The 20123-nt window shown below is 45.7% G+C and overlaps 1 protein-coding gene and 1 long non-coding RNA gene across 11 annotated transcripts in view; one reads left to right on the top strand and one right to left on the bottom strand.

Moving 5' to 3' along the window:
* The first annotated feature begins 134 nt into the window (after positions 1-134).
* On the top strand, positions 135-5396 carry LOC308591637. Of its 2 annotated transcripts, none has more exons than XR_014010205.1 (2): positions 135-414; positions 4492-5396. It is a non-coding gene; the product is annotated as an uncharacterized lncRNA (long non-coding RNA). The 2 variants fall into 2 exon arrangements; XR_014010206.1 differs by lacking the exon at positions 135-414 and adding an exon at positions 421-1788.
* The window catches only part of RIPOR1 (RHO family interacting cell polarization regulator 1), a 103752-nt gene continuing 88366 nt past the window's right edge, over positions 4738-20123 (bottom strand). For 8 of the 9 annotated variants that reach the window (XM_081202393.1, XM_081202392.1, XM_081202389.1 and 5 more), the window contains 10 exons: positions 16838-17539; positions 15597-15712; positions 13367-13547; positions 12374-12509; positions 11513-11674; positions 10244-10402; positions 9194-9390; positions 8807-8890; positions 8413-8503; positions 4738-5754 (listed from right to left, as the gene is read on the bottom strand). In XM_081202393.1, coding sequence (XP_081058519.1) covers positions 5657-5754; positions 8413-8503; positions 8807-8890; positions 9194-9390; positions 10244-10402; positions 11513-11674; positions 12374-12509; positions 13367-13547; positions 15597-15712; positions 16838-17539 — 1926 coding nt within the window. In that variant the 3' untranslated portion in view covers positions 4738-5656. Of the gene's footprint in view, positions 5755-7736; positions 7801-8412; positions 8504-8806; positions 8891-9193; positions 9391-10243; positions 10403-11512; positions 11675-12373; positions 12510-13366; positions 13548-15596; positions 15713-16837; positions 17540-20123 lie in introns of all 9 variants that reach the window. The other variant, XM_081202390.1, reaches the window with a different exon arrangement.

A 20123-nucleotide genomic window follows, 5' to 3' on the forward strand; every position in this document is an offset into this window, starting at 1 on the left:
GGCGGCCGAGAGGAACAGTGCGCCTGCGCCAGCCCGGCAGCCGCGGCCGCCGAAGCCGAGCGAAGGGAGGAGGGAGCGGGAGAAGCGGCCGCGCGGAGCACCATGGGAGGAGCCGCTGGGCGCCAACTTCAAATAGAGGACCTAGAAGGGCCGCGGCGGACGTGAGGGCGGGTGGCGCTGTGACGTCACGCGCGGCCTGGGCCGAGGGTGCAGAGCACTTGCACGTTGCAAGCGCGGGCAAAGGGATTGGTTCCGCGGTGTGGCGCCCTCTTGAGGTGACGTTGGCCCTGTTGCCACCTGCCGGGAAAGGAAAACCTCTGTCAACGGGCAGGGGTGTCACGGGCGTCGTGTTGGTATAATCAGGAGCAAATTGGTGCAAACGTGTCCAGAAGCAAAATAGACAAGCTTGGATATGTAAGTTAACTGCAGCTTGTCAGAGGCAGTTTGTGATTGCACACCTTTGCCTCAAAATAGAGATGCTACTTACAGTATTTTTATATTAGAATTAAACCTTTAACAATCCCTTAGTAGGCAGAAATTCAACAGGCAAAGCTGCCACCTGTCAGTGTATATCTGTGGTGAGAAACACTGCTGTCCTTTTTAATTTGATGCACAGCCATTAAAGCCCTGATACCCAAAAGATCGGAGTGGTGGTGGGATCTACAATCTTTAAAAGTCATGGGGATGTTTGCTTTTCAAATATTATTTGTCTTATTTGAAAGGCACAGTAATAATCAGGGAAAGGATCACAACAGGTGGGTTGATGTCCTTTCAAAGTCCATACAGTATTTGTTAGGATATGTACTGTACATGGAATGTAGGTAAACTAACTGCAACCCATCTCAATTCTTAGTGAAGGGTTCCCGCCTCCCTTGAAATATCTAAGAGGAGAGCAGTTTGTAGTTGAAAGTGATTATCAGAAATTCAGCAGAAAACGTATTAAAGAGATTTGCTTGTGTCCCATTCCACATTCAGGTAGTTTAGATTTTATTTTTAGTTGGTGCTTGGTTTCTAAAATGGGAAGTACAGTAGCTCTATCTAGAACCCCCTTACCTGTCCTTATGGAGCCAGTGAATTATAGTTATTCAGGGTGTTCCTTGCTGCATATGTAACATGAATGTAGTGACTATATGTTTGGTGGTTGTTTTTAAATAATTTCTTCTACTTTAATAGTATTTATATACCTCCCCTCACCACAAAATATCCTCTATATATCTCTAATCCTTATTCTTTAATTAATCCTAGTTCTTTAATTGGAGCTGTGGTAATTTTTGTGGCCTTGCAGCAGAAGGTGCCATCTTGAAGGGAAACAGAGTTTTCTACAAAAGAACAGTTCTCTCCTAGAAGAAATCAACATTTTTTTATTAATTACATTTATATACCACCTTTATCTTCCACGAATCTCAAGGTGGTGTACATGGTACTCTTCCCCATTTCATCCTCACAAAAACCCTGTGAGGTAGGTTAGGCTGAGAGGCAGTGACTGGCCCAAGGTCACCAGTGAGCTTCATGGCTTTCACTATGCATCTGTCACCTGTCTTCCTCTCTTGGCAAAAAGAGGATGACTATGTCTGGGTCCAACCCTTTATCTCCAGTTCCAGGGCAACCATCAGGGTCCCAACATCACTGATATCTGCCCTGAGTTCCCCTTTATTTTTTGTGGGCCAACACAACACCCCTGACAAAGTGCTGTTGCAAGGTATTGAGGGAAATTAACATGGTAGCTAGTCCCTGCCATCCAGCATTGCTGAAAGCATCACTGTTGCTGCTGCCAACCATTACTGACAGGTATGCCTGCTAGGGCATATTGACAGGGGTGGGGCGGGCACTAGAATGAACAATGCATAGGACCACCCCTACCTGGGGCTGGCTGGCCCTTTCCAGTTTTCCTCTCAAACGACAGCTTCAGGGAAACCTCCCCACTTCCATCTGCTTACACCAGCTAAAAACAGCTAGGGAAGAATTTAATGCTGAGCATAGGCAGTGATCCTCCATAAACCTGCTGGCCAAGATATCCCCAAACATCTATTTCTGGATTTGCTGGATGGCCATTTTACTCTTGGTGGACCTCATGGGAAGCATGACTCAATGCTTCCCACTAGAAAACCAGACAGCAGCAATGATAGATGTTGGAAATCGTTTGCCTTGTATGAATTGTCTCAGGCTTTGCAGGTGGCCTGTGGGTACTTTAAAAATCCCCTAGCTAATAGGGTAGCAATGTTAACAGAATGTGTGCTCTCTTCTCTCTCAAAAGGTATTTTATTCTTTGTATGGGAGAGGCAGGTACAAGTACAGCTGAACGTATGTAGCTTACACTGATTTCTCATACATCACAACTTTATTTGGGCAGTGGGTAAATAAATGGAGAGCAGAGAAAACCCACTGCAAAAAAATCTTTTTAAGCCTTCCATTTTGCTTATTGGGCTCTGGGAAGGTTACATGAGGGCCCTGGGCTTTGCACATCCTTCCCAGAGGGCAGTAAGTTAGGCCAAGGGCAAGGCTGCTGTAGACAGGTAGGGATGGTCATGGGGAAAGCAGTTCCAGAGGTTCCTGGCTTTACACTATTTTGCATTTGCACATGGACCCCTGAAACCAAACCCTCATATAAGCTGCGAGTTACCTCTACACAATCACAGGAACTTCCACCTGATTTGGTATAGTCCAGACACTAATTCAAAGTTATGCATTTCATCTCAGTGGCAGGCTAGGGAAGCAGCTTAGGGCACTTTCAATACATTTTAGTGAAGTAACCATGTGGAAACGAAACCTAGGGATGTGCCAATAAGAAACTCAAACGAAACAATTATACAGGGCAAGTAGCTGGGTCTTTCGCAGGAGTGAAATATTCCTCATCAGGGAAAGGGAGACTGTGGCCCTCCAGGTGTGGTTAGATGGCTAAATGCCCTCTGTCCCAGTCAGTATGGCCAGTGGTCAAAAACTATGATAGTCTCACAACCTCTGGAAGTACAGGGGTTCCCCATCTCTATGCTAAAGGGATCCATTCAAGCTGAGGATCTCAAGACACATCATTTTGATGTACAAGCCAAGGAAGAATTAATTTAGGAACAACCTTGGTTTTAATGTACTTTACATCCATATATCCTTGGGCTTTCCTCATTAAAGAGCTCATTTTGCCCAGTGACTCTAGGTTAATGTAAGTCGGACATGTTTATGCTAGTTTCTGGGTGTAGGAGCTTTTTGGAGTCACAAGTGGTACAGGGAAATTCATGGGCACATGCATATTTTTATAAGCACATTTACCTAACCTGTATTTATCCACTTTCAAAATGTATTTTCTGTTCTTACCTAGCAGCCTATGTGCAGCTCTCAATCAGGCATTGATTCAAAAACACTGCATCAAGTGCTCCCAGACAACTGGAGTAATGTTCTTATTTTCTTACTGTCAAACTAGATGAGATTCTATCTACGCAGTTTACAATTGTGTTACTTTTTTTTAAAGTAAATGGCAGACATAAGTCCCCTGACTTTAGCCCTTTGCCCTCCCCCTATATTTCTGATCCATACTCGGGGGGGGGGGCACATACCTGCATTAATTGTAAAAAAATGTGAATTATGTTGCATTTTGTTCAGCACCTTTGCTTCTTTTCAAATTACAGACACATTGAACTAATGTTTTCAGGAGACATCCCCAAAGAATTCTCAGCCTAGGTTATCTCAAGAATCACCTTTCTTCATATGAAACCTGTCTTAACATCTTAGTCTTCTGAGGCCCTGCTCTAAGTTCCCTCACCACCACAGGGCCTTTTCAGATCTAGAATAACATGCCAAGGGGGTTCACCTGCCCCCTTTGTTGTTTGCTCTCAGATAGGCAGGAAAGACCTATTTCAGTGAACTTTTTCAGATTACTCTCCTTGAATTTCATCTTCCTGTTAACTTTTTAGTGTTTTGCACTACAATCCTATACCTACCTAAATGAGTGTAAGCTGTCTTGAACTCAGAGGGGCTTACTTTTGACTAAAATATGTAGGATTGCACTGTTAATATCTTTAAGATTGTTAGTTTGGCAGCTTGCTTTTGCTGCTGTATTGATTTTTTCTTTCTTTCCACAGAAGTTGAAAGTCAAATGTGAGGCTTCAACTGTGTCGGTTTTATTTCTGGTGTACAAGTTATTCTCTTTAACTGATATCCAAACACACATAAACATAGTACCAAAGAAATATTTTCATGTTCCTTTCCTGTCCAGTTTGTTAAAAGTTTAGAAATACGTTGTCAGAACATGACAGTTTTCAGAGATCCAGAGGGCTCCAATAGGAGAAGAGACTTCCTTATTCACTTTAATGCAGTGTGAATTTGCTGTATTGATTTATATCTGTCTGTCTGTCTGTCTGTCTGTCTGTCTATCTATCTATCTATCTATCTATCTATCTATCTATCTATCTATCATATTCAGAGAACCTTATTTAACAAGGCAGGGTATGAATATTGAAAATCGATGAATAATGGTTTCCATTTCTATTTTCTGTACTGCAGGAAGGACAAGGATGACTTGTTGCCTGTGGTCTTCAGCGTTCCCCTTTCACTTCTGGAAAGAAGCTCAGTCCATCTTCCTTTTTATTTCACCATCTGTAAAACCACTGAAAAACTTCAATGCTGTACTTTGTTGACTTGAGTTACCTAAGGTGTTTTTGACCACTTGAGGTTTCACAACACCTCGCTCCTTCCCAGTTTGGTTAGGGAAACTCCACAGCAGCAGTCACAAAATGATGTACACCCAACTCACTTGCTCAAACTTCTTTTTATTTCAGGCTTAAAGTCAAAATTAGCCAAACCTCTCGATAATTACATTATATATATTTATATATCTATGTAGATATACAGATAAAATTATAGAGATTTTATAGAAAAGACTTTTTGCTTTTGTTTGCAACCTCCCCCCCCAAAAAAAACAAATGTGTAAATAAAAATAATAAAATAGCCAAAGAAGTGGCAGCGTTTGTCTATCCATGTTGTTTCCATCTGCCACAGCACCACTGTTAAAAACAATCTGTCCTTTCTTCCTCCTCCGCTGGGAGGTGGGAAACTCTCTCCTGTAATTGTTGTGCACTTTATTTCCCCCCACCTCTCAGAACCGAGAGAAGAGTTTGCAGCTCCTCAGTAGCATAATATACCTGGTCCCAATTTCCTGCAGTATTCACAGCCCCAGAGAGTGGAGGACATGGGCAAGCAAAGAACAAGTTGAACACTAAGTGGGACTTCAAGAACACACAAAAATTCTTCCAAGTTTGTTTCAAATGGGAGATGGCTTTAGCAACTGAGACTTTCTGCCATGGCCATAATGCTCAGCTGTTGTTTTTCTCCAAAATGTGGCATGTTGATCCTGGCAAATGGCAGAGAGCCATACTCAATCCCTCAGCCCCGTGGGCTCCTGTAGGAAAGGAAACAAGCAGATCTCTCAGTGTCTTGTACTCATGTTAGTTCCATGAGTGAAGCAGCCATTGGGGCTAGGAAAAGGCATCCTCCACATAAGACAGCGTGTGGGTGATGCTAATACTGCAGTGTGTGCATGCGCTTAGGGGCAAAGAGCTGCCCAGTCTATGGCACACTAGTCTGACCCCAGTCTGTGTGACTTGAAGTTCTGTGGCATGCAAAGTCTGGGTCCCAAAAGGATCTGGCTGGTCAGTTTGTGTGGCACCCTTCAGAACGCAGTGCTGGCCATGCTCCCCGGGGCAAAGATTCGGGGCAAACTGTCAAGAGACTCTTCTAGACGTCGATGAGCAGATTTCCCATCTTCTCCTGCAAGCAGATAAAGCAATCAGCTGTTAATTAGGATATGGTTTGCCCCAGCCTTGCACATGTCTACAGAGTCAGACCATAAAATTCCCCTGTCATCATCCTTGGCAACACACTGACCTGAAAATGGGTGATTCCCTCCCCCACCCAATTTCATAAAACTTCATTGCTTGGCTGCCTAAGGGTGATCCAACCAGCTGTGTGGCCATCTATAAGACTACACTTCCAAATTAATGTATGGTCAATATTGTTTGCTGATGATGGTCCATTCATATTTTCTTGAGTGTGAACCCAGTTCCCCAATCAAACAATGAAGACTGATGAGGCTATATGATTACTGACAAGAATTCATCCTTTGTAGGAATGGCCAGTTGATACATCTGAAGAGCTCATTTAGTAGCCTTTGAACACCGTTGGTTTCCTTTTCTGTCCTGAGTCAGTCATTTAACAATTGTCCTGCTTCCTCTGCATGTTCAAATTGGCGCATGACTGCACTATTCTATTTGAATTTGCCCTTCATTTTGTACCTGTGCTGATCTTTGCTTGTTTGCAGTACTTTAGAACTTGTAAATACCCTCCGCAACAGGCATGCTGCTTTAAGCAGAACTTAAAAGGGAACATAAGAAGAGCCTGCTAGATCAGGTCAATGACTCATCTAGCTCAGTATCTTGTTTTTACAGTGGCCAACCAGATGCCCACGAGAAGCTCCACAAGCAGGACCTGATTGCAACAGGTCCCCCCATTCAGGCACCTGGATCGACACAGTTTTTGTGGCATTGCAACTGCTGACAATCCCCTCCCGCTGCACTTTGATGATCTGCTAGTGGGTCTGTGAAATGGGTGGTGTAACCCCAACAAAAAACCCTTTAAAATTATTAAAAACTATTGTCCAGATTTCGTTACATTTTAGAAGATTTACAGGGTGCCGTGCCAGATCCTGTGGATCTCACCCCACTCCATAACAAATACAACCAGCTCTGTGCCAGTGCTGACTCCTGGGCTCCTAGTTTCTAGTGATAACGGTTGGTGTGTGTTCAAGCTTCCCCCCTGAAACCTATCTTCCCAATCTGGGGCTTGCAGTTGCAGCATATGAACAGTAGGGGAAGCCAAGGGTGTAGGCAGAAGCTCTCGAGATGCTGTGAAGGATGTCCTGCTGCTCAGTGAAGGGTGTGCTTGGCCTTGTAACTGGCTAATGCAGGGATGGGGGCAAGAGGCCTTTACACCCACCAGTGGTAGCAGAAAACCCCAGGGTGCAATTCAAAGAAATATGCCCTATGACAAGAATGTTGTCATTCTCGACGACATAGACACCAACAGGCCATCATCCTAACCTTATAGTTAAACCCCTTTCAGCTCTCAGAAGTTAGTCGCCCATCACTAATAGAATGCAGGAGGAGCCTAAATAGTGCGCCTTTGAGAAGCCCTTCATCTTCCAGGTGTTTCGAACTTCTTAAAAACAGAAGACACCTTTAGCTGGGAAGGCAGGTTTCATTTGGAAGAGATGAACTACATGCTTCTTGTTACCAGGAAGCATAAAAATAGGGGCATTTTCAGTGCCAAGCCCCTGATCTAAAAGGCCTGTCTGGGTAGGAAAGTGGAACTTGCTTTGCATGCAGAAGATCCCAGGGGTGAGTGCTTGGCATCTCTAGTGGAAAGATCAACAAGTAGGTGATGGGAAAACCACAGCCAGATACGGGAGAGCCACTGCCGCTCCAGAACAGACAATACTGGGGCAAGATGGACAAGCAGTCTGACCTGGCAGAAGGCAACTTCCTATGTAATCTGGATCATAGCCCCTCAACAGGTGTGCCTTTCCATTTGCAACAGTGACAAAGACATAGCCAGAATACAAGCGCACTAGGAGGATTGAGCTGAGACAAAAGACCTGACAAGATAAAGACCAACAGGGTCCAGGACAAGAGACACCAATAAAGCATGCAGCACAGTGGGAAGGGGGAAGAATGGACTGGCCAACACATCCCAACCTGTGCAGCTGCTGTCATGACCCGGAAGTCTAGTTAGCCAATCAGATGGTTCTCTCAGTGCCATCTAACAAAATGATAAACAACAACTGCTTAGTGCTTTCCACTCTCAGTGTTCCATATCAACTCTCACTAAGTGAGCAGCAATGTAGGGCCAAGAGGGTGCTCTGTCCTATGCTGTGGACACTAGCAAGAGATCAAGGAATAGATAGGGGGTATTTAAGAGCATAAATCTATGGCCAAACAGGCAGGAGAAGTTCTGCCTAGCCATCTAGTATATAGTGAGCTTCATTCCAGCACCACATGGAGCCAGACCCCACCCCGCAACAAGCCACAAGGCAGGAGTGGACAACCGGCAGGGTGGGCTGCATATAGCCTTTAGCCTGGTTTCCAAAGTCCTCTGCAACCTACTGGTTTAAATTTTTGGAAGAAGTGATCTGTCTCTTTCTGAGTGGCCTGTTGAGTAGCAAGGGGGGGGAGGGAGAAAGAATGAAAAAGGTAGCCCCACCCACCTCAGGCTCTGGCCATGCACACTGCTGACTTTAGCCCCAATAGATTCCCCAGAGGGAATGTGTCCCTTGATGGTTGTCAACCACTGTCATAAAGGGAGCTGCCTGCCCTGCCCAGGTGAGACGGGAAAGAACTATGTCTGAAAACAAGGGAAGGGAAGAGCACTCACCACACAGCATTAGGCTCTGTTTGGCTGCCTCTCGTACGGCCTCTTTGTCCGTTTGGCACAAGTACACCAGCTGCTCAATACTCTCCTTGGCCTATTGGAGGGAAGTGTAAAAGAAGGTGATGTTATCAAGTTTTAGCTACTCTAAACAAAACCCAAAGCTACGGAAGACCAATACACAAATACAGGATATTGAAGCCCACTGCACCCCAGACAGTTGCTCAACCAAACCTTGTAGTGTGCAATCACTGAGAAGGCTTCCCTCCCTTCCATACAACAAAGTCTTGTTTTAAATGATCAGGTACAGAGGGTGAGATACATCCAGAAAACTCCTGAATGTCAGTTAGTAAATATATTAAAAGCAGACCTTTGAGAAAAGCTTCCATCTAGCCCTCACCTTAAGGCAGCCCAGAGCTGCGCAGGCTGCAATCCGTGTTTGCACCTCTTCATCCTCCAGCTGCTCAAGGTAACAGACCAGGGCCTGGGAAAGACACGTCAGTCAGCCTGCTTGTGCCCCCTTTCTGTATACACCACACACCTTTTGTTTCTTGAGACAGATGGGTGGCAACAAACAAAACACCCAACCAAGAAATCAGCAACCAATGACTAATAAAGCACTCTCAGCTACTTCATGCAACTCCCAGAGTTCTTCAGGAGGAATCAAGAAAGTTTAACTGCTTCCAACATGCTTTAGCAATCTGTAGTGCAGCTGCACCTGAAACCAGGCTATCTCCTGATCAATTAATCCCCTCCCAACAATAGGGCCAGCGCAGTAGATATTTACCCGTTCCCGGAAGCCAGGGTTCTCTGAAAGGTTGCGCAACTGTGCTGACACGGCCCCGACAACCTTGCTGTTTCCTTCGACAAGAAGCAGGCTTAAGGCTTTCAGCCCATCCTTACGAAGCCGGCTCTCAGGAACACGCTTCAGGGCCTTCAGGACCACGTCTTGGTCATCAGAATTCAGGTTCTGTGCTAGCAGCACTACAGTGTGAAGGCAGAACCAGCTCCATGGTTAGCTACATCATTATTTATATATGAAGTTCATTTACATACTCCTTTTCAGGAATACATCTGGGAAAGCTGAAGACCAGACACAAAGGGTTATTGTATCCACTGTTAGTGCCACTTAGACCTCTGGGTCTACTCTTGAGTGAAAGCTGGTTGGCTACAACCCTGAAATTTTTAAATTTAAGCAATCCAAAATTAACGAGTAAATAAATGCATAAAACAAATATATAAATCATTACAGCATTTTAAAATTACTCCCATCATGCATATACATTATAACCCAAATTTATAATAGTCAATCTATAATTGATGGAACCTTTATTTTTTCCAGTTTTGACTAACAGTCGTTCTAACTGCAGCAATAAGATGTACAGTATCATCATTTCTCCACCCTCCGCTAATATTAATGATTTAACATAGCACATTATTATGTATGGTAATATTTCCAGTCATCTTGTAGGTTCGTCATTGCTAACTTCAAGTATTCCATAATTTGCAACATTTCCAATAAATGGAAGTTGCATCTGCTTGAACTACAAGCAGGAATTACAATGCCAGCAAATGGCATTAACTCCTGGGTCACTTAAGGACAAATTTAATAAGATCCCTTTATGTGGCTTTAAAGCAGGCCTCTAATAGGTAGAAGGAATAGCCTCCCCTAAAAAATGCCCTTGTGATGGGCAGGGTGATGATCAAACCCTTTAAGGGGCATTTGAGCCAAGAGGTATGGTCACATGTGCAAGTCTTCACTTGATGTTGCTGCTATCAGGCATCACAACATGCATGTGGGAACCCTCCATGAATCTTCACAAGTCACACAACATACCTTCCTCTGCCAACTCCATGATGTAAGAGTCCAGCGTCAAGACAGGCAGAGCCTCAAAGTGGCTCCAGTATTGGAAAACAGTGATCTGCTCAGCCTGACAGCTCCCCTGGCGCCTGGGCAGTCTACGCTGCAGAAACTCCTCCACCAGCTTCACACACACTGTGGCAGGGAAAAAACCATTGTCAAGGTGGCTCCCAAATACTTGGTAGATGCACCAATCATATGGCAAGGGTCTTGCAACTACACCCAGGCTTCTGAATGGGGCTGGAGGATGGTAGGGACTTGGGAACAGTCCCTGGGAACAAGCTCTGGGCTAGGTTCACTCTTTGGATATGAATAAAGCTTTGAGGAGTTCATTCTGAGTTACACTCATTTTGCCACCACCCTCAACAGTTCAATCATAGTCAACTCCAACAAACAAATTATGGGTCAGTTATACTGTTATTTGGAGTACAATCAGTCTTTAACATATCTCGATACAAAAAATGCTGAACTAAGTCTAAGGCAAAGAACGGCTCAAAGGTTCCCTAGGAGCCACTCCTTTATGAAAGTGAATTTTAGGGCATCACAAACAACCCTTGTCCTCTAACCATACACACCTTCCTCATAAAAGAAGCATACGGCACAAGCATAGGAATGGATATTTGGCCCAGAATTCAGCACTCGGGGAACCCCCAGATTCATTCATTAAAAAATCCCAAGCATCTGGACCCCTGACAACATGAAATATGAGCCATGCCTGCTGGAACATAAAGCTGGGAACCAAGTAGAATGAGGAATGCCTGAAAGACACAGGTGTGCTTAGGGGAAGACGCGATAGCAGTCTTCAAATATCTGAAGGGCTGTGACAGAGAAGATGGAACAGGCTTGTTGTCTGTTGCTCCAGAAATGGGTGGAAATTGCAAGAAAACACATTTAAGCTAAGTGCTAGGAGAAACTTCCTAAAAGTAAACGTTGCAACAGTGGAACAATTTGCCTTATGAAGTGGTAAACTCGGGTTGGATTAAATAGCTTCCAAGGTACCTTCCAACTGTATGATACTGTGAAATGTCACAGCTGGCGTGGGATTGAGGAGGACTTCTAGCAGTCAAGGTATTAGCCCCTTGCCCTTCCCACATCACTAGCTAAAGGATAGATGGTGCACAATGTGCAGGTTCATGCTTGAATTGCAAATATAAAAAGATTGCAGAACGTAAGTTGAAATTGGGGGCAGTGGAGAGAGAAGTAAAGCATATAGTAAGTACTGTCCTGTGTCCAAGTCACACCCACCTGGATCTGCCAGGCCTTGCTGGCGTTCGTTGATTCGTGCCGCATACTGGGAATTGAGCGTCTGCAGGAATTTTTCTACAGGGCAGGTGTATAGATTAGGCATGACCACACAGTTGTCCCAGAAGAGCAATACTCCCTCCTTCCATGAAGAAAACTCTACCACTGAGAGGAGAAAAAGACGACATAGACAGCTTAGACCTCTGGTTATGAGAATAACACCAGGAGGAACATTTCCCCCTGAACCAGTCTTACTCTTAGAAGCTCCACAAATGTCTCTCTTGCCATCCCCTGCAAAGTATCCTATACAAATTTACATTGAAAACAGCAGTCAGCAATGCTCTAAAAGTACACTCACCATATTTATGGTCAGCTGTACCCATTCCTCTGCAGGATGAGCTCAAGTTGCAAAGGTCTGCAGAAAATGGCTGTGCACAACTCTGATTGGCTAGCAGCTGTAAGGTCAACATCTCCTCCCTTCCCCATTCTCAGTTTAGTTTTACAACTCTTTAAAAACTGTTCTTTTAAAGAAAGGGGTTCAGGGAATGTTGCATTGAATAAAGGCAGACACAATGCTTTAAAAAACTTTTTTAAATATAAAAAACAAAGCATGGGAGAAAGGGCAAAACTAACAACTATTGCAGGTATAAATGTATATTACAAAGACAAGGCAGCAGAAAGCCAACCTTACCCTATGGAAGAAAGACAAACAGCCTGGCTGCATGCTTTGTTGTATATTTGCAGACACCCTTTGTAGAATAACAGTTGACTCACTGTATCCTGCAAATTCCAGCACTGTGCCTATTCCAGCACTGATGTAGCTAACCCCAGATTCATTCCACATCTGCCCTCTTTCTTCCTTACCTTCCTCAGCAGAGCTGGCTGTCCCTGCTCGCTCCTCTGCTAAGCGGCAGACCATCTCCAGGACTTGTGCTTCCCTCACCAGCCTGTCGAGTGCATACATTTCCCGGCAGCGGAGGGGCCCAAAAGTGCCCAGTTTCTAGGAATCAGATACACGTGGGAAAGATTCTTAGTGGAGGTGGTCAAGCTCAGCTCATACTGTGCATGGCATACGGAGAGCCCTTTTAAGGTAAGGTAGCTACTCCCTCCTGGTTAGGTATCATGTGCAAGAACAACACAGAAGGGCAGGCCTGGCATCAAAGCTGGGACTCAACAACCTGAGCGATGTCCGACTGACAGGATGGTCAGAAAAGACGAGGAGAAGGAGGAGTTCCAAGGTAAGTCTCAGGTTCCCTCTAGTGGTGGGGAACCAACTCTGGATGTTGCTGGGCACCAACTCCCATCAGCCCAAGTCAACATGGCCAATGACCAGGAATGATGGGCATTGTAGTCCATCATCACCATCTAGATTTCAGAGTCTTGGTTTCGAATGAGGAAGCCCTAAAAGGCCTGGGACCAGTGTTATCGAAGGACCTCCTTTGGTATCAACCTGCCTATATACTGAGCTAATCTAACAGGGCCTTGCTCCAGGTGTTCCTGCTGGCTGGCTATCAGAGCCTTTTCCATTGTGGAGCCCCAACCATGAAATGCTCTCCCCAAGTTTTTGCCTAGCATCTATTTCTTACGTTTCTTCATATGGCTTTGCAAAGTTTTAATTGTGGGTGGCTGTTGAGTGGTTTGTTTGTTTTCTTTAAAAAATCTGTTCATAGTACTGATTTTTTAAATGTGCATTTGTATTGTATTTTTATTTCGTTTTATTCCTTATTCCTTATTTTGTTTTTGTTTTTTTAAAAAGCTCTTGCAAACCCTCCTGATCTTCATTTTTATGCAAGGACAATCATCTTGCACAATGAAAGACATAGCCCATTCTTCACTGAAACCTCACTGTGAACTCACCAGCAGCAAGCGATTGCAATGGTTCAGGTGTAGGACCAGGGCCCTGTCGAGGAACTCGTTGCCAGTGCTCATGGGCTCTGAGCCACCCTCTGAGCTTAAGCACCCAGCTGTGTCTTCAGGAACAGCCTCGCTTTGTCCCGGTACCCTGCCCAGGGGTGCAGGCTGTGCACTGCTAGCCTTCCTGTGAAAAGAGCCAGCAGGGAAGATATTAGCAGGCGTCCAGTCCTTTGCAAGCCCAACTTTCTTCACTCTGTCAACCCCTGAACTTTGAAATGCATTGCAAGTATGATTTGGCTTGTCCCAGCATCTACGTAACACCAAAAAGCTCCTGAACAGGTCTGAATTAGGGCTGTGATATCTACTTGATTAATTGGCAAAATCAAATATATAACAAACTTTAATCTACTGAAAAAGGTGTCTCCCCGTTAATCTGGCAGAAGATTTTTCTGAAAATGAGAACATATACTTCTTGCCTCACAAACGTTTACCCAACATGCAAATTAAATGGAGTAACACAAATCAATCCATTGACTTTAAACCCTCTTCCGTTATCATATCCCTAACTGGGTTACGGATCTAGTTGAGTGAGCACTGCAACTTCGACTGCCAGTGTCTCAACAGAGCACTCCCAAACACTTTTATCCACTGGTCTACTTCTCTACAGAGAAAGAAGAGGATGGAAGAGAACAGATTCCTGCTTGCAATATCCCGGGCTGGCCGCTGAGTGGCACTGTTGCAGCACAGCCTGCTGGAATTCACCTGTCAAGCCAGGCTCATTTCCGGCAGCTGCATCGGCACTGTGGGAAAAGTCCATCTGGGTCTCTTAGCGTGCCAAGCAGAGACATTAGCCTGGAGCAAACACAGAGCCCCAGCCAGACAAGGGAGCCACTAAGAATCCAAACTATCCCTGAACTGTGGGCCCGTTTATAAAAACCAGCTATCCTGAGATAAAGACGTCTGAGCTCCCTTCAAGTTCTGGTACAGGGAGAGGATACACAAATAAACTGGAGGAGAGCCAGCAGCCTTAGGCTGTTTCATCCTAACTTAAGCTGAGCATTGCCAACTGGTAGGCCAATGAATCAGTGTTATCTGGCCCACCTTTAATCAAGGTGGGTTTTATTTTAAAAAAAGTAGTAGTAATATTCATACAAATAAAAAAAAGAATAGGTTTGAAAAAGCTGAATATATTTCCATTCTACATCCACATTGGACTTTCTGTACAATGCTCCTGGTTATGCCTGAATACAGAAGCTTGTTCATTATGAAGGAAAAGGCTGCAGCTCAGTTGTGATGCACTTGAATGCAGGAGGTTCCTGAAGAACTGCTGCCAATCAGTGAAGACAATACAGAGCAAGTTGGAACAAGGGTCTGACTTTGTGTGAGGCACCTTCAATGCTCCTATGAAGCTTTTACCATGTTAAGGGTCACCAGTGCTATCAGAGGACTTGACCGCCCATGCTGGATTTGGAGAGTGCGAGAAAATATACTTTTAGGCCACAACTGGAGAAGACAGGGCCCTTTGAGAATACAGAAGCTGGTCAACCTGATTAAAGCTACGGTAAGGGTGTTATTTGATAGCCAGAATTTGCAGTTTGTCGTCTCATCAAAGATGGTTAAACAAAGGGGTGTTGTGGGAGAAACACTTTGTGTACTTTAGTGCCATAATAAATCTGTTAGTTTTTTAAGGTGCCTTAGTATATTTGTTGTTTTTGCTGCTATAGAGGAAGAAGGTGACCTCCCCAGAATTCCTTGTTCCTGTAAGACAGCTGCTCTTCCAGGATAACCACCTGGGACAAAATTGTAGAACCTCAGTAGTGTGAGGAAGCTCCAGGGCAGGCACATGCTAGCCAAGAATGTTAAAAGCTTGCAGGCTCCTGTTGTTCAGGAATGGGAAAGCCTGTGGCCCTCCAAAGGTACTTGCATTCCAGTTTCCAAACTGCTCTGGCCAGGACAGCCAGTGGTTTGGGATGATGGCAGCTGTAGTCCAGCAGGAACTGGAAGGCCACACCTTCTTCAGTTAACACCTCATCATTTTGGGATGAGGAGTTTTCTAATTTTGCCCCTTTGCATTGCAAGCCTCCAATCAGTTTTCGCTATAAAACTTAATATTACTTTCTCCCCACTTCTCATACAGATCGGAATCCCAACATGCTGGGGTTCTGCTTATGCCCACTTTAACTTTTGGCAGCCTACACTGAGTTCCCTAGTAACCTGTCCCATCCTCACTCACCCGTCATCATCTGAATCTTCTGTATCAGAAGCATTGAGGAAGCTGAAACTCTCCAGAGCATGCTCTACCGTCAGGCTGGTGCTGGAGGCCCGGCTCAGGCACACACCCTGCTTTTGCTGTGGGGTGAGGGGAAAGAAAACAAGTATCACTTTGTCCACTCTGGCAGCTGTTTCCTATGTCTGCCAGCAAAACACTCTGGGCCATGAGAGCAAGCCCTGATCACCTGTGCTTCTGTGGTAGCAGCCGCTGTAGCTTCGAGAAGTGAGAAACTCTGAACAATTTCTAAGGGGAAAGTTGTAGGGAGGGGACATCTTCTAATCTCATAAGTATAAAAGCATAAGAAAAATGTCAAAAGCAATATTCGGGCAATAGCTTTTATCAGAACAACCAAAATGTCACAAAACTTGTGTGCAAGCTTTTAAGTTCTCCAGAACTCTTTTTATCAGGCTGGATGGTAAACAAAGCTGGCTGGCCCAGGGGTGGGGGAGAAAGGGAGGGGGAACTTGGCTGAGAGTGAAGCCAGGGAATCTCCATCTGATCTGTCTCAAGATGGAATGTGGAAGGAGGTGGCAGACATTCAGACTCATTTTCCTCAGGTGCCATGCAGCTTTCAGGTTGCGCTTAAGGATGCTGGGAAGAAGGAACATACCATATATTTTTTGCTTCTATATGTAAGGCAGAATTTGGCTTCTATGTGTATCTGTTTGTGGGCTGAGTATTGGATTCTGTTAGTCAGGATGCGCCTTGGCAAGAGGGAGGATGAAAAAGGAAGGGACCCCAGGCTCTAAATGTGCTTCAAAAACTGTTGTTACATTTCCGGGGTGGTGGTGTTCTTGTTTTATTATACTGCATTGTAGCTCTGCTTTATATTACATTGAATTGGATTATATTACATTGTAGTTTCTCAGTTTTCTTTTTGTTATATACACATATTGCTATTTTGTTAACTGCTTATGTGCATCTGCAACATGGTGGGAACACTAGAAAGAATTTACAGTGGTCAGGGAGCGAGGCTTCAGGGGTCCAACAAATTATTCTTTTGTTCTTCCCTATGGTTGGCACAAATTATGCAAACAACAACAAGCAAATATGCACAAAGTGAGGTTTGTTTGCACAATTCACACAAGTTCCAGAATTCAGCAAAGTTTGGTTAAAACATTTTATTTCAGCTCTAAATATACACAGATCCAGGGATGCTGTCCTTCCACCAGCCATGGTCTTCTTTACCCCCTCTCACTCACCAAGAGAATCTCCTCTAGGTGCTTGAGCTCCTGCTCCAAGGTCTGTAGCTCAGGGAACTGGCCTCGGTAGTCATCTAGAGCAGAGGCCAGTGAGTTGATGGCTTCCTCCAGCCCACAGTCCACAGGCTTGGGCTTTGGTGGCTCCAAGAGTCCCACTGGCTGAAGCTCCTTTGGGACCGGCAGGCTCAATGAAAGCTTGGGCTGTTCAACCTCTTGGGCTTGGGAGGTTGTGTCCTCACTCCCTTCTACAGTGGGAGTGGCCCCATCAGGCTCAATCTCCTGTTCTCCAGCCTCTATGATCTGAGTGTCCAGCACTGAGCCTGCACTTTGGGGCAAGGAGTTCGTTTCCAGCGGAGGCAGGTCCCTGGGACTGGAGTCTCTGGGGACAGTGCACTCCTTGTCCTCTGCCACTGGCAGGTCCACACTAGCCTCGCTGATCTGACTAAGAGTCCGAGCATAGGGCACATGTCCGTTAGCCACAGCCACCTCCTCGCGAACGGCTGGTGGCTCTTTGTCCTCGGGTTGCGTAAAGGCAATTTCTATGGCAGGCGGAGTTGCCTGTACTGCAGGTTGCACAATAGGCCTGGGCAGTGTATGGCGTGCACTTCCAGACAGCTGTGGGCTAGAGGAATCATCCGAAGACTCTGAAGAGATGGACCAGGCTGCCCCATTCTCAAGCTCCTCCTGCTGCCGCAACATGTTCTGGAAAGAATGCAGCATAGATGAGACACGAGGGATGCATTGAGCATAGTGCATGTGTGCAAGCATGGAAACATCTGTCACCGCCTACACTCCTGCATAACACCATCACTTCCTTCCACACACCCCACTCCTTTACTCTTCAGGCTCACTGAAGTTTCCTTATTTGTGCCACTTGACCCCCATGATAAGCTCCATTGTTACACCAGGCTGCAACTGAGCTCCCACTCTCTTCACTTGGCCAGCAACAGACACTTGGGAGATTGTGCCCTTTGGGTGGAAAGATGCTGGATATCAGAGAGACTGCAACTTTGGTAGGAGCAGGAAGCGCAAAATGTTGGTCATCATTTTGCGGCTCGGCTCCCCACTGGAGAAGACAGCTTGCCCAGGATGTGTGATGCTGCATCTCTTCCAGACAAAAGCAAGTCTCTGCTTCAAGACAAGACTCCAGGGCAGCAGCCCAGCTACTTGTGGGCAGTTAAATCAACCTCCCTTGAAAGTGGGGTTGGATCCAGAACTGGCCAGGAGGGCCATCATTCCTAGTTGTCCTGTTCTTGGTTCGCTGTGACAACTTAAGGTGCCCTCGACAAGATGGCAAGGCACCTGAGAAACATTTCAGCCCCTAACCATTCTCTAACAGGCTGCTTGGAGGGATATTGGCTTCCAGCCCTCCAGCCCAACCCTTTCTATTCAAAGCCCTTTGTGCTTCTTTACATAGCTTCCACCACTCCTTCATACATCCACCACCCATAGATAAGGGCAGGGATTGCAGCCAAGATGAGACACACGAGTGATTTGTTTGTTTGCCAGGTCCCAGCACTGAGCCACATGTCACAAATCACATGAGAAATTATATGCCAATTCTCTGCTAATCTTTGTGGCAGACAAGGAGGAAATCACTGTTTACTTCAGTTAGCACCCCAGACGAAGGAATGTTGCACAATTCCCTGAAGGTTACATTTCCTTCTTTCTTGAGATACCTGCTCCAGTTTGGAAATACCACAAATTACACAGAGGAACATGGGAAGCCACCTCATGCTGAGTCAGACCACTAGTCCATCTGACTTGGCATTGTCTACACTGACTGGTAGCATCTTGCCAGGGATAAGGGACATTCCCAGCTGTACCTGGAGCTGCAAGGAATTGAACCTGGTACATTCTATGGGCAAAGCATCTGAATTACCACTGAGCTACAGCCTGTACGTACGTACACACACACACACACACACACACACACCCCAGCTTGGGAGGCCTAGAGCAGGGAGGGGAAACCTGTCATCCTCCACATGTTCAACTCCCATTATAATTTACCATTTGCAATGCTGGCTGGGGATGATGAGAGTTGGAGTTCATCATCATCAACTGGAAGGTCAAAGGTTCCTCAAGTCCTGGCCTACAGGGAGGCAGCTCTTCCTCAGCCACCAAATCCACCAGAAGGCAGCCATATGATGAATATGGGCAGCACATAGAAGGCTAGTATATTACAGAAGGCAAACTGGTGTGAGGAAGAAATCTACTACTACAAAAAGCAGGAGACAAAAGCCTGTATGATCCACACCCTGCCTTCAGGGGCAGCAGCAAGTAAGCACACGATTGCCACAAAACACCACAACCTGGGAAGACAGGGGAAGTCCACTGCTCACTACTGCAAAGCGGCAGAGGGACGGGCAAGATTCTGCAGTCAATCCACTTGCCTTATTCACAGCTCTGATTCAGGCCTTGAAATAGGAACCACAGACTAGCACACGGGAGACAGAGCACAGCTATATCTACACCAGGTGACTAGGCTAAGCTACAGGGCCAGCACTTACACAGCCCCGAGGTGCCCTTGTGCCGAGCTGCACTGAGGAGACGTCGCTGCAGGAGCAGCTCCGCGGCAGCCTCTCTAGGAAAGTCTCCCGGAAGATGTCCAACAAGGCCCACCTGTGCTTGTGGGGAGCCTCCCGTGGCAGGCTCTTGAGCGGAGAAAGAGGCAACGGTCAGCACCAAGGGCTCAGCTCCATTACAACATGAGACTCACTTGCCTTACAGACAATCTGCTGGTGCTTCTCCCTGGCAACCAGGACCACTCTGCTTTCCATAACTGATCAATCTGCCAGTGTGGGGGTACTGGTTAGAGTATCAGACTGGGACCTGAAAGACCTGGGTTCTAATCCCCGCTCAACCATGATGCTCGCTGGGTGACCTTGGGCAGATCACTGCATCTCAGCCTAACCTGCCTCACAGGGTTCTTGTGGGGATTAAATGAGGAGGGAGAGAATGATGCACACCACCTTGAGCTCCTTGGAGGAAATGCTGGGATATACCGGTAAATGCATTTAAAAAATAAATAATAACCTGACATTTCCCCTATCAACCAGATGTTGTCCTCTCCTTTCCTGCACTAATTTCCTCAACTTCTTCAGCTCAAGACAGAGGCCTGGTTCAGATGCTAAAGTCTTGACTTGATAAACTATGGTTTCTTGGACTTGATAAACTATGGTTTCTTGGACTTGATAAACTATGGTTTCTTGGACCCCTCCACTTCTCCCACATGCCTTAATGCAATATGTTCAAAGTAGGACTTGCTCTGAAGATCTCTCCAGCT

The sequence above is a fragment of the Podarcis bocagei genome (assembly GCF_964188305.1).
Source record: "Podarcis bocagei genome assembly, chromosome: 7".
Lineage (NCBI taxonomy): Eukaryota > Metazoa > Chordata > Lepidosauria > Squamata > Lacertidae > Podarcis > Podarcis bocagei.